General features: G+C 38.2%; 1 protein-coding gene across 2 annotated transcripts in view; it reads left to right on the top strand.

Annotated features, from left to right (window-relative positions):
- Window positions 1-980: 980 nt before the first annotated feature.
- The window catches only part of alkbh3 (alkB homolog 3, alpha-ketoglutarate dependent dioxygenase), a 34,767-nt gene continuing 22,520 nt past the window's right edge, over window positions 981-13,227 (top strand). The window contains exons 1-11 of one of the 2 annotated variants that reach the window (XM_084364474.1): window positions 981-1,094; window positions 1,922-2,007; window positions 2,264-2,373; window positions 2,478-2,512; window positions 2,616-2,663; window positions 3,831-3,934; window positions 5,820-5,908; window positions 6,492-6,701; window positions 7,163-7,261; window positions 9,413-9,555; window positions 10,596-10,894. In XM_084364474.1, the coding sequence (XP_084220600.1) occupies window positions 1,932-2,007; window positions 2,264-2,373; window positions 2,478-2,512; window positions 2,616-2,663; window positions 3,831-3,934; window positions 5,820-5,908; window positions 6,492-6,701; window positions 7,163-7,261; window positions 9,413-9,538 (897 nt within the window). In that variant the 5' untranslated portion in view covers window positions 981-1,094; window positions 1,922-1,931 and the 3' untranslated portion in view covers window positions 9,539-9,555; window positions 10,596-10,894. Of the gene's footprint in view, window positions 1,095-1,921; window positions 2,008-2,263; window positions 2,374-2,477; window positions 2,513-2,615; window positions 2,664-3,830; window positions 3,935-5,819; window positions 5,909-6,491; window positions 6,702-7,162; window positions 7,262-9,412; window positions 9,556-10,595; window positions 10,895-13,227 lie in introns of those variants that run through there. The other variant, XM_084364475.1, reaches the window with a different exon arrangement.

The raw sequence follows: 13,227 nt of genomic DNA, 5'->3' as shown, positions 1-13,227 counted from the left end.
TACATTTTATTTCCTCCGTTTTCCCGTGATAACGAGTTAATTTCATTTGTTTTCTCAAGATTTCCAGTTATTATCTCGAAATAACAACTGCTGTTTTCCCGAGATAACGGGATTATTTTCTCGAGATAATCAAACTTTGTTTTCCCGAGATAACGATATAATTAATTTGAGATCTCGTCATTAACTACATAGCTGCTCAGCTATGTAGGCCTAGTTAATGATGACATCAGGCTCACTTAGATTGCGCTGCCAATATAGCTGAGGCCTTGCTAACTGTCGTTTTAGATTATGCACACCAATGTGTATATTATCTGTAATAGCAAGGCATAATGCTATTTCAGCCTGTGTCAGGCCTTGATTGAAAAGATATGTGACGTGGTGATCGATATGCTCCTGCTCCTCTGACATTGCTACACTGAATGATGTTTCCTGCAATGATTTAATATACTACACTATCGTTTTGTTTTCTCAAGATTTTGAGAAAATTATCCCGTTATCTCGGGAAAACGGCAATTGTTATTTCGAGATAATAACTAGAGATCTCGAGAAAAGAAATGAAATTAACTCGTTATCACGGGAAAACAGAGGGAAAAAAATGTATGAATGCATGGCCCTTTTGGGCTTCCGTACTAAAGGGCCATGCAGTCTGTCTAAAGGGCCATGCTGTCTTTTTAGATTATGCACACTAATGTGTATATTATCTGTAATAGCAAGGCATAATGCTATTTCAGCCTGTGTCAGGCCTTGGTGATCGATATGCTCCTGCTCCTCTGACACTGAATGATGTTTCCTGCAATGATTTAATATACTACACTATCGTTTTGTTTTCTCAAGATCTCTAGAAAACGGGAAAACGGAGGAAATAAAATGTATGAATCCATGGCCCTTTAGGGCTTCCGTACTTTAGGGCTTCCGTAAAATCACATTAGCCAAAGGGAAAGAGTGCGGGCGGAACCTTTGCATATGTCAGTTCCGGGTAGGATTTGTTTTCTTGTAACACATCGTTCATGGCTGTCAAGGCACAGACGTTCAAGCTAATGTTGACTTGTCTCTTTTCTTCAAGCTGAAGTGTCAAGTTTTAGCAGCCCATTTTGGTAAGTCGTTTGAAGATTTAGTTCAACATTAGACAGCATGGTTTTTGTTTGAAATTTTGACTTTACAAAATGTTTATTAAAGTAACTTGATGTAGGTTTAGCTAACTTAACTGGCATAGGAACGACTTGGCTACAAATCCAAGGTTTGTTGCTAACTAGCTGAAATAGCTTTGGACGTATGACTTCATTATATTATATCGGTGAATAATGTTAGCTAAAAAGCCTTATTTCATCAGCAGTTCTTGTGCAGGGTGATGTTAAAAAATGAAGAAACATAGAAAGAAAGCAAATCAATGAACATGCAGTAGAATACAGCATAAATGAAATCAACATCATATCATTAACAACATCATTGTCATCAATCACCATCATATTAAAGACGTATAAAAGCCCATATATCATACTTTAAATCAATAGCATAGCACATACCATCACAAAGGACTAGAAAACTAAAGGATTACCACCAAATAGTTAAGGGCACATAGTACAAAGAGACATGTAAAATTATTTGCACGATTCCCTCAATTTTCTATGCCACATTCCTTGTCACTGATAACTCTACTGGCCTAGGGAGGGAAGACAGACGTGTGCCACTTTACACATGCTTTTGATTTGGTCCTTTTCAACAAATTAAATAAAATGGTTTAAAAGTTGGATAAGAATTTGTGGGTTTTCATTATTGTGACAGAGAAGAGACTCCCATATTTTCTGCACTAGCCTTTAAATGACAATAATATTAACACAATTATTTCTGGGACAATATATCATTCAACTGAGACTTTTCCATTATTTCATTATTCATCATTATTGCTTCTTACTCTTTGCAGATTTGATGTGATGTCAGATAAGCGTCAGCGTGCCAGAGTCCAGGGCTCCTGGGCCAAACAAGTGCCAAAACACTCATGTACAGCAGGTAATTTTAAGGTCAATTTACACTGTATTTTTTTGTTTGTTTGTTTGTTTGTTTTTTGGTGTTATGTGACTCATCCTTCTGCCTGTTCCAAGCTGAATGAGACCATTATCTTTTTGTTTCCTTATTTACAGCCCCTTATTCTGATGTAAACATTTTGTTTGTGTCTCGCTGAAAAACATACACTTACAAAAACAGTTTGTTAGTTCTGTTACCTTGCTTGATATGTAGAAAACATCTTATTTTTGCTTATCACCAGGTGCTGTCCCAAATAACCATCAGGCCAAAAGTGTCAATCCACCACCTGCCGCCTGGGGATGTGGACCACAGCAAACAACTACAACTTTTGAGTTTAACCAACCCACCAAGGTAGACAATAAACATAAGAAATAAGTCACCTTTGTATACTGGGGTAATTAATTTGTTCTTTAATAAGGCTTACCCTTTCTGTGTTCTTCTTTTCTTCATTGCAGCCAGTTAGAGATGTTCCACCAGAGAAGGTGATCGAGTAAGTCACACATTTCTGTTTCTTATCTCATGGTGTTTTAGCTCATGATTTGGTTGTATGCTACACATCTGTTGGCTAACATTCATCTCTTTGCTCTGGACAGACAGGCAGGTGATTATGAGATCAGTCACGGGCCATCAGGAGTGTCCAGGTGAGTACGGAGTGACTCAGAGAGAATCCTCATTCTGTGGGAATTATAGATAAAAATGGAAACAAGGAGAATAAACAGTGATGTGATAATACCAAACCAGTGTTTTTAGTTAAGTTGACAAATCTGTGATTGAGTTTGAAGTCCACTAGATGGCAGTCATCACACAAGCAATAGGGTATGTATAGCTTTTATACCACTTTTAGTGAATGTCTTGGTGAAAGTCATGCATCATACCCCACATATGATACCCATGAGGACACATGGAAGTGAGCCATGTTTTTAATAGACACTGAATATGTGGTAACGTGCTGTAAATATTGCATTCACTTGTTGTCAAGACTAAAATACCTAGAGAATCAGACATTATAGATAACCAAGAAAACAGTAGGGGAAAAAAAAACATTTCAGTTCTGATTTAAATCTTTTGTGGTCAACTTCCGTGGCGCTCAAGCAGGGAACCGAATTAGGCACATTGCTCTTTTGCTAGTCTTTATTTTCAGCAGTAATGAGAAGGAGATTTTGAGTATACTTTATCTAAGTCTGCGCTAGATTTTGAGATTAATCCCACCACTAACCTTAGATCGTGTGCGACATTTAAGCATCAAAGGATACTGAAGGGGGCCAAAATGCTTCTTCAGAACTACTTGTTGGATGGTTTGAGCTTCTTTTCACCAGCTCTCTTTTTCATTTGTTGCTGAACTAATTGTGGAACTTTTTACATAACTAAGTGCAACACTATTTGTCTTCCAGAGGAAAGTGTCTGAAAATGTGCTCTGTTATGCCCGTACTTTCCCTCTCTGTTTGATGGTGGTCAATTCTTTTTAACAAACACTTTTGATTTCTGACATGGTTGGTCAACACGTCTGACAAACTAGTTCTGATTGAACATAAACCTACCCTTACGCCAGCCACTTGCCAAATTGTTTTGGCTGGTTATTTGTTTGCAAGCCACTGCCTATGAATTCTTTACTACTTGTACTTTTTTGTTGTTTTCGGAGAATTGATACATTTTCAGGGGGTCAGTCGTATAAAGGTGACCGGAGGAGATGCATGTCCAGGCTTGAACCAAGGATTTTGAATTATGCCCTTCAGGCTCATATTTTGCCCCAATTTTTGCCCCTTACTTTACTTAGTCTGCGTGTGTGCTTTGTCTTTCCATTTGTCTAGACTGCAGCTGCTGCCTGGGTTTCTTTCCCCAGAAGAGGCCGACTGGATGTTCAGTAAGCTGTTAGCAGAGCTTCCCTGGTCCCAGAAGACCAACTACAGACAGGGTGGGTACCAGGGGTCTGAAGAATAAGAAGTGTGAAATGGGTGAAATGTGAGCGTATGATGTTAACTGAAGGGTGGAAAGGGTTTCCCACTGCAGCTGATTTGCTGTTGGGTACATGTCTGTAGATCTGTCACGGTAACCAAGTTATTGTCTAATTGTATGCATCTTATCATATCGACATTTCGATATATGCAGTTTTTGACAAATTGGAAACGGGACTCAAAATTCAACTTTTCTTCATCACAGTGCAGCATTGAACTATCTCATGTTTGAGACATTTTTATGTCACTTATAAAAATTAGGCTGCAAAATTCTCTGAAATTGCTATTTTAACAACAGAATATGTTTAGATAAAGTTAAAGGTAGTCGTTTCGTAAACATGCCTGATTGCTTTCATTGATCTAAGTACAGTTTATCTTGAGAAGACTGCAAAACTTGTGAAAAACAAAAACTGCAGCATGTCTCTCCTTGCACGTGCGTAAGTTGTCCAGAGGCTTCATATTGCGAAACACTTAGGATTTTCCTTTTAAAGGAAAGAATAACATGATTGTACCCACCCAGACGATATACAGTGAGCCTATTGAGCTGCAGCCAGACTTTGCCTCAGAATCAGCCTTTCGCTCAGCTGGCTCTCGTCCATCTGGTGTGTTACTCTGTGATGGCCCCGTAGCAGACAAACAGCATGATAGAGACAAGTGACCAAGATGATGTGTAAACACAGGACAGAGCAGAAAGTTGTGTAATCTCAATCTGTCTATCCTCAGACTTTGTCAACAAAGTCCATGTGATGTTTGGTTTAAAGAGGAAGTAGTGGAAAAAAGATGTTAACCCGTGACCAGTCACCTCTCCTACGCCCTCTGTCAGTGTTTTAAAACTCTCTTGACTTAGTTTTTCCAACTATTGCTCAGGGCTCCAAATTGGATCCTGAGTGGCTTTCAGTTTTGTTAATCTTTTCCATCTGATATCATCTTTTTATGGAAAGAGTAAGGCTTATGATAGTTGATAAATGGCCACACATATTTATAAGTAGTAGCTCCAAAGTCCCTGAATAATTCAGCGCCATAAAAAGCGATGGCTGTTTAAACAGTTTGTTTTGGTTTCACCATGTTCTCGTACCAGAGGGCTTGCCAAAATACACTAATAGCAGAGAATTGGTTCCAAGAAGAGATCTGGTTGTTCCCAGAGAACGAGAGACGCACAAAGACCGACAGAGGGACAGAATGGACACTGAATAAGTTGTTGACCGAACCTTCTGCTAGAAATGGATTCTAGCAGATAATCATTGTCCATTCGTATTAACGCTGGAAAGAAATCCATTAAGAAATAAACTGTGTCAGCTGTCTGCCCTACTTATAGTTGTCATTCAGCAAAAAAAAGCTATGAAAACAAACTAGATGTATTCTCTTTTGAAGTTAAAATTGCCATGACCCAATTACTGATGGAATATAGAGAGAGCTACAGTGGATATAAAAAGTCTACACACCCCTGTTAAAATGGCAGGTTTTTGTGATGTAAAAAAATGAGACCAAGATAAATCATTTAAGAACTTTTTCCACCTTTAATGTGACCTGTGACCTATAACCTGTACAACTCAATCGAGAAAAAAAAAAATTTAATCTTTTAGGGGGGAAAATAAAAAAATAAAATAAACTAGTTGCATAAGTGTGCTTCTCTCCATAAGGAAAAGGGTAATTAAAGCCCGCAGGGGTTGAGTGTTGTGTCAATAGGCTACAACATGCAGAGGAACCAGTATGGCCTTTTGTTAATTCATCAATCTAACCACAGAAGACCTGGTTACAGATGGAAGCTGCCAAAAAAATCCTGACTATAGTTTGAATTGGTTTGTTTTAGGTGAAGATGTATTTTTTTTGTGTGTGTTGATGCAGGTGAGGCATACGATGAGCCCCGGCTGACCTGCTGGTATGGAGAGCTTCCCTACACATATGCTCGCTCCACCATGGCTGCTAACACACAGGTTAGACAAATTTAATAAATGTCCAAGCCACCAAAATTTTAAAGAAAAACACGCACTTTGCTGTCACAATATTATCCATACATGTATGTGTTTGTTTCTATGGTTTTCTGTTTTGTTTGTTAATTTCTCAAGATGCTGCTTTTTGTTTGTTTTTTCGTTGTTTTCTAATTCTTCTTTTTATTTTTCATCTTTTTCTTTATTTGCTGTTTTAGTTTTTAACTTCTCCCCCTCTAAGCAATTCCTTGTGGTAGCAACATGGCTACTGCTAGCAGCCTGGCTATTGTTGAAGCGAAAATCAACTGTAATAATCCAAGTTTAATCTAGAAATCTTGATCTCAGAGTAAAACATCTGGTTGTATCCATAAGCAGGCAGGTCTCATTACTTACTGATCTGTTTTGAACCATCTCCCTTGTGCTGAAAGCGAGGTTTATAAAGAACCAGTGTGTCACCAGACACGGCTGTGTCATTTTTCCACACCCGTCACACTGCGATCGAAATGTACTTCTGAATAAGTTAAAGCAAAAAAAGTTGTCTAATGCCAGTTTAATTTTCTTGCTCTACTCTTATTATTTTTCTACATAGTGGCATCAATTGCTGTCAACACTTCGCGAGACATTGAAGCAGGTGAGCGGATGCAGCTTCAACTCACTGCTGTGTAACCTCTATCGTGACGGCCATGACAGCATCGGCTGGCACAGTGACGACGAAGCCTCCTTGGGCTCCAAACCCACCATCGCCTCCATCAGTCTGGGCGACACCAGAGTGTTCACCCTCCGCAAGCAGCCTCCACCGGTGAGTGAGATAATTTGTGCACACACTCTTTATTTTCTCATCTCATCTATTTCCACACTCTATCTGACCTTTTGATGTTTCTCATGAGTTAGAGAATGCTTAGTCCCTTCTTCCAAAGAAGGGACTAAGCATAGTGGAGGACATAGCAGTAGCCACTGTGAGGTAGTGAAAAACTGGAAAAAGAGGGAAGGCAAGATATTGGGTTAAAACTCGGCAGTGTTTAGAGGCCAGCGTGTAATAGTTGTCTATTTTTTCAAGCATTAAAATATACAGCTCACAGGAAGCAGACTATATTAGTCTTAATTTAAACAAGTTGCATTTAGTTGTGCTTTACTGTTTTTTGTTCTGCTTTGTGCTTTTATGTGTATTTTAGTTATGTTAAAGTACATTGTACTGAATGTGTGTGTCTGTTGTTTGATGATTGTACATTGTGCTTTTCCCTTTTTATGTTTCTATGTTAGGAGGAGAACGGTGACTATACATATGTGGAGAGGATTCGGGTTCCTCTGAGTCACGGGACACTTCTGCTGATGTCAGGAGCCACACAAGACGACTGGCAGGTAGGTTCGACCTATCATGTGCAAGCACTCATGCAGGAAATTTGGCCATTCATAACAACATCAGCCACTTGACACTGGGATCAGAATGAGGTGGAAATTAGGACTACTTTAAAAGTTGTTTTGTTTGTTTTTCTTCTTGCTTCTTTCTATTGGAAACATCTTTGTTATGAAGTGGAGGTTGTTGTGGTGTTTTCACACTACCCTTAACAGAGTTTACTTGTCGGTCAAAAAGCTTGAAGAATTTATTTATGTCTTGTTCCGTGTCTTTTATATTGACTACTACTAACTTCTTAAGGCTTTGTTTGTTTATACCATACACACTTATAAATCACATACCATCATGCACAGAAACACAAAAAGTATTTCCAGAAGTATGATAATAAACCAAACTAAATGTAAGATTTTGCTCTCAGCTATCCTTAATTATTATTAAAACAGAAACAACCGGTGAAACAAAGGGTACGTCAATTAGACAGGTATTTACAGTAAAAAGACTTTACTCACCTGCTCTGCTTGTGTGTGTGCACGTGTGTGTATGTGTGTGTAATTGCTTCCGGCTCCCACACGTGAGACGATAGACCTGTGTTCCAGGCACTTGGTTCAGGCAGCGAGGATGGATGGAGTGGCCGGGAGAGAACAGCAGAGCTTCAACATAATGAGAGTCATTTGTTTTATAATCAGGGACAGCGGCCTGGTTTATTTGAGTGCATGAAAGAAGATGAGGAGCGCAAGTGTGTGACCGGTTTCTGGTGAAAAAAATCAGGTCACATTCAACAGTGAGAATATGTTTTATATGAAATAATTTGAATTTCATGCTGATTAAGGTTTTCAGCTTTTGTAAGAGCAGATGAAAATAGGTCATACTATTTAGTTTGACCCTGTCTGAGAGACTGAGTCTTGCCAGTTTAACATCGTGTGTGAAAATGAAATGTAAACGTTTTTGGTAATGTATAAGCTCCTTTAGCATGTCTTGTGTTAAACTTGGTGGTCACACAAAAAAGGTGAAAAAGTGAAGTGAGAATTCAAAAGAGAGAGAGAAAAACAAAGAGTGCGGATAAAGAGAGGGAGACCTACAGAGACGGTGACAAGGGGGGTTTGGCTTTAAAAAAAGGGAGAAGGTCACAGGTGTTTTATGGCGACACCACCCTGAGTATCTCAACAAAGCTTTCATCTCTCCTTTAAAGATCTTGCCAGAGACAGAAGATCACACCATCCATTAATTCTCTCTCTGTCGCTGCAGTCCTGGTCTGCCTAATAAAACTTCCTGGCTCAGTTAGAGAGATTTGGAAGTGAGTGCTAAATATTTAACTAAACCTGTCAATCCTGCTGAAGTACTTCGTTTGTTTGAAAAAGTATACAGAGTTATTTATGTCTGTTCTGGACTCCTTCTTTTGACACTGCTGGGGTTAAGCAAACGTTTGCCTCCTTTTGAGATGTAGGTGAGGGTGTAGTGTGTGTCTGTGTTGAAAACAAGGAAGTTATCGTATGCAAAAAGTGAGGACATCAAAAAGTTGAACTCAAGGGAGAAAAGCGATTGTGTCTTTGCTAGGAAACATTTTAGTTTTGTTTTCGGAACGGGAATGAATTTGACTTTTGCCCCATTTGTCAAATGGAAAGAAGATGGTGTTTGTTGTATGTTGACCAGTTAATGGAGCACAGAGGTCAGCTGCAAAAACTCACTGTTTAGAAAACTCATGACAATATTAATCTTCCATTTCTAATCTCAGTTGCATGCATGTTTCCATGAGTCTTTGTTTTGTTTTGATTATCTCAAATTAAAACATTTGAAATTGCTAAAAGTTTTCATTAACAGTGCGAACACACCTTCAGGTTCTACAGATTGATAAAGAACAGCCTGTACCTGGTGTCACATACTAATCCTTTGATAAGAAATATTAATTTGGTGACTATAGAACCAAAGATCAAAATGTACTTGTCTTCATGTCAGCCTCATGATTTTTGGTAAGAAAAGCTAATTACTAGAGATGTTCTTCTGCGCCTGTCACCTTCTGGATCCTGAAAAGCAGCTAGTGTGTCCATGAATATCCATTTGCCTATGAGAATATAGGGTCCTGGGTAAAAGTCAACCAAAATATTTCACACCAAAATATAAAATACGTCTTTATTTATCCGTCTCTCTGTCTCCACCAGCATCAAGTGGCTAAAGAGTACCATGACCGAGGCCCACGCATCAACTTGACCTTCAGAACTATCTACCCAGAGCCGGAGGGCCACAGGGCGGGGACCAAGCTGCGATTCGCAGCCACAGAACCATAAATTCCCCTCAGAGTCAGGTACTTACAGCAAAGCTGAGGAAACTGTGTCTCATGGTTCAGCAGTCCAAACACTGATCCATGTAGTGTTAGATCTGATGGCTGGAGGGCGAACAAGACTTGAGTGAATGAATGATTGAGAGATATTGGCAAATAAGGCTCGGTAGTGTGTGAATGTCGTCATCCTTCTCAGTGAGCTTTTTAAGCAATTTCATCTGTTTGAAAGAAGTCTTCACTGAGTTACAGGCCGCAGTCTGAGGAGATGTTCAGCTCTGCCTGAACTCACCTGTTGCATAAACAAACCATAATAACACCACAGTCATGACCAGTGGGGATTATCAGATATCAATGTTTTCAGAGAAGCCAGGTAGAGAATGGGTGATAATGAAGGCTTTACAACTTGTCAGCTCTGCATATTACTTTAACTTTATTTATTCACAACAGTTGTTTTACATTCATTTCACACAGTAGTTTGGTCTAATCTTTACTTAGTATGCTGGGAGAGTTCAACTGCCACTGAAATGTCAGTGAGCAATGCATTGTTGTAGTTGCTAATAAAAGTTTGGTTAGTAATAGGAAGCACCGAGGTGGCAATGTCAGACATGGCATGAACCTACTGCATTTCTTTATCATTATATTTGCCTTTGTGAGTCATTTAGATTGAAGGTCTTGTTTTTGTTTATTCGTTTTGACTCCATGACTCCATCGTCTTTATGAAAAACAGTGTCCTGAGTGCTCACGGTCGATATGACTTTTCCTGAAATGCTCTAAAAAGGAAAATGACTTCTGCCTTGTTAATCTTTTGGAGAAAACATAGTTGCTGTTAAAGAGAAGGAACAAGTAAAGTGGCCACTTAAAACAATTACACCTCCATCACGACTGGAATTAGATAATTGTCCTGTTGAACAAGACTGGTCTGACCATTCCTCAAAGAAGTAGTTCAGGTTTTTCAAACCTCTGATAACATGAACCAGAATCAACCAGAAAAGAGCAGTGTTTTGAGGAAACATATGTATAACTAAGGTGTCTTGTTTTTTATTAACAAAAATGTTTACTTGTAGGCTGGGAAACAGGACAGCAAACCGAAGCATGTTACCTCATTTTCTTTTTGATTCAATGAATTGTCTACCTTAGACTTTGTTTTTGATCAGTTGTGAAACAGCTTTTGTTTTTGTTTTACTTGAAGTGTTGGATAGTAAATATTAAGTGGTAAATATGATTATTAGAAACCGATCAGTTCTGTATGTTGTTCAATGATGCCAGTGACATCAGAGCTAGCTGCTGTTTCAATATAAATATTTGTTCTCAACTCATTACTGAGGTAAATTTTGTTTGGTAAATTAATAAATGGAGAAAACTATTTAATCATTTCTTGAAAATATCTCCTTTCAGAGTTAGAATATATTGCATTGCTGGATTTATCTTTCTGTTGAAATTATAGGTCATTTGGTACAAGCATCTAAATTTGCAGACATAGCCATCACACAATGCAAGCTAACTTAACATGCATACGCTACAAACAACCTAGAGACATCAAACAAAAACTATAGTGACATTTTAATTAGGGGTCGACCGATAGGACTTTTTCAGGTCCAATACCGATTATTAGAAATCAAGGAAACCAATATTTGGGACTGATATTCATTTGCAGCAAAAAATGAAAGTCTTTGTGTCAAAATTTTGAACAACCAGTTATGAAATAAATCTAAGTACAATTTACTCAATTACTTTTCTTAAGTAAAATTTTGAGGTACTTAACTTGAGTATTTCCATTTTCTAATACTTCTGTACAGATTCAGATTATTCAGTGTTATTAGGCTATTAGTTGTGACGTGTTACCAATCAGATATTGTTGTGGGTGGGACATTGTGTGAGAGGATGCTGCATCAGAGCCAAAGAAGCACATTTTAAACAAGTTCATTTTATCAGCAATCTGACAGAAAAATCACAGACACAGATAAAGTGCTGAATATCGGGCCTATAATCGGTCTACCCCTAATTTTAACTATGGCGTATAGTAGAAATGATACAGATGAATCTCACAACCCAAAAGAGAAAGAGAATCTTTAACAGCCTCAAATAAACATTATAAAACTAAAGAACCTGATGGTAGCACCGTCCAAGCACAATTAATGATTTTGCAATTCCTGTACTTAAAGTAATGTTTATTTGGCTATTACATGTACTACATGTAGGAAAAGTGCAATCTCAATTTTGTTGTGTAACAGATAGGTAAAACTCACACTGTTTGTATATTGGCAGATTACCAGAGCAACTTTTTGCTGAAAAAGACTTTGGGTCTGATTTTAAAGGGGGGATACACTCTTCTTTCGCCACCCACATGTTTTGATTGTCTGTTGTTCTGAAATAAACAATTATTCTCTGAATGTTCTGCTATTGTGTCCTATTTTCCAAAAAATATATGTTTATTAATTAATCATAACATCATTTATTTGATACATATAATGGAATTTAAAACCTAATTTCTAGCTGCCATAGCTTCTGGGGAAGAGGCTCAACATTAAATAATGGACAGGCAAGTTGAAAAAAATCCAACATCTTGATAGAAAGTTTGTCATGAAAATATGCTGCAATCAGTGCATAATGTTTGCTAAATACAAGAAGCAGTGAAAGGTCTCGCCAGGTTGTCTGAGACACGAGATTATGCAACCATTGTTGTAATTATACCCAAAAGATGTGATAAGGTTGTTGTATGGAAAACAGTCATTGTTCTGTCAGAAAGTATGCGGGCAGTTTTGTGGTTTTTGTCATTTGGTCTCTGTCAAACATATTGGATTTAAATTAAACAGAGAAGTTAAAGTGCTGAGTCACATTTTTAATGTTCTACTAACCACTATCCTTTTTGAAAATAGTCCCCATTTTTAGATAGGCAATAGACTAAATTACAGACGTTAGTTTTTTTTGTTTTTCATTGGCCAAGTCACCACCTCAATCCAACTGATCATTTGTTTTACTTGCTAAACCCCACAATGAAGGCAAAAAGTCGCAAAAAGTGAAGGTTGAGAAGACCGACCTAGCACAGCACCACAAGGGCAGATACAGAGTGACTATTGATGTTTGTGGCCCACAGACTTCTGGCATTTACTGTCAGTGTGATGACTTAACTTAGGTTGTTCTAGTTTTTGACACCTAAATTAGGAACCTATGCGTGAAAACAAGCCATTTACCTGGATGTAAACACCTGGATGGAGTATTTGTATACAACAAAAAATGTGTCACTGTCCTTTCTGTCGTGCCATCTTCTTGGATAATTACATCAAATAATTCCACAGCCGGTTTTAGGACTAAATAATATACTGACAAAATGTGTGTGTAGACTTTATTTGATTACCACCGCTTATTCAAGTCTTTACACTAACTCACATACAAACAAAGAAACACTCTTAAAAGACACAAAACAGTCATGGGTCATTTGTAGCATTGGCTGAAATCCACTCACACTATCAAGAACTGTGAGAAAGAATCCAGCTTGTCTTGTCAAGTCCCAGTAGACATGACGGAAACAGTCAAGGCTCAAAATGGATTAGCTCTTGTTCCACCAGTAATGTGTTTTCACTGAGCTTCAATTTTCAGGATAATTAGGAATTTTGTTGCAGAAATGGAAAAACACACATTCAGCAAAGTGTCAAGAAACTAAACCCGCTCCTCTGGGTGACTCCCGGTGATATGTTA

The sequence above is a fragment of the Pagrus pagrus genome (assembly GCF_965226575.1).
Source record: "Pagrus pagrus genome assembly, chromosome: 10".
NCBI classification, from domain to species: domain Eukaryota; kingdom Metazoa; phylum Chordata; class Actinopteri; order Spariformes; family Sparidae; genus Pagrus; species Pagrus pagrus.
This window is presented reverse-complemented; position numbering and strand designations above follow the sequence as displayed.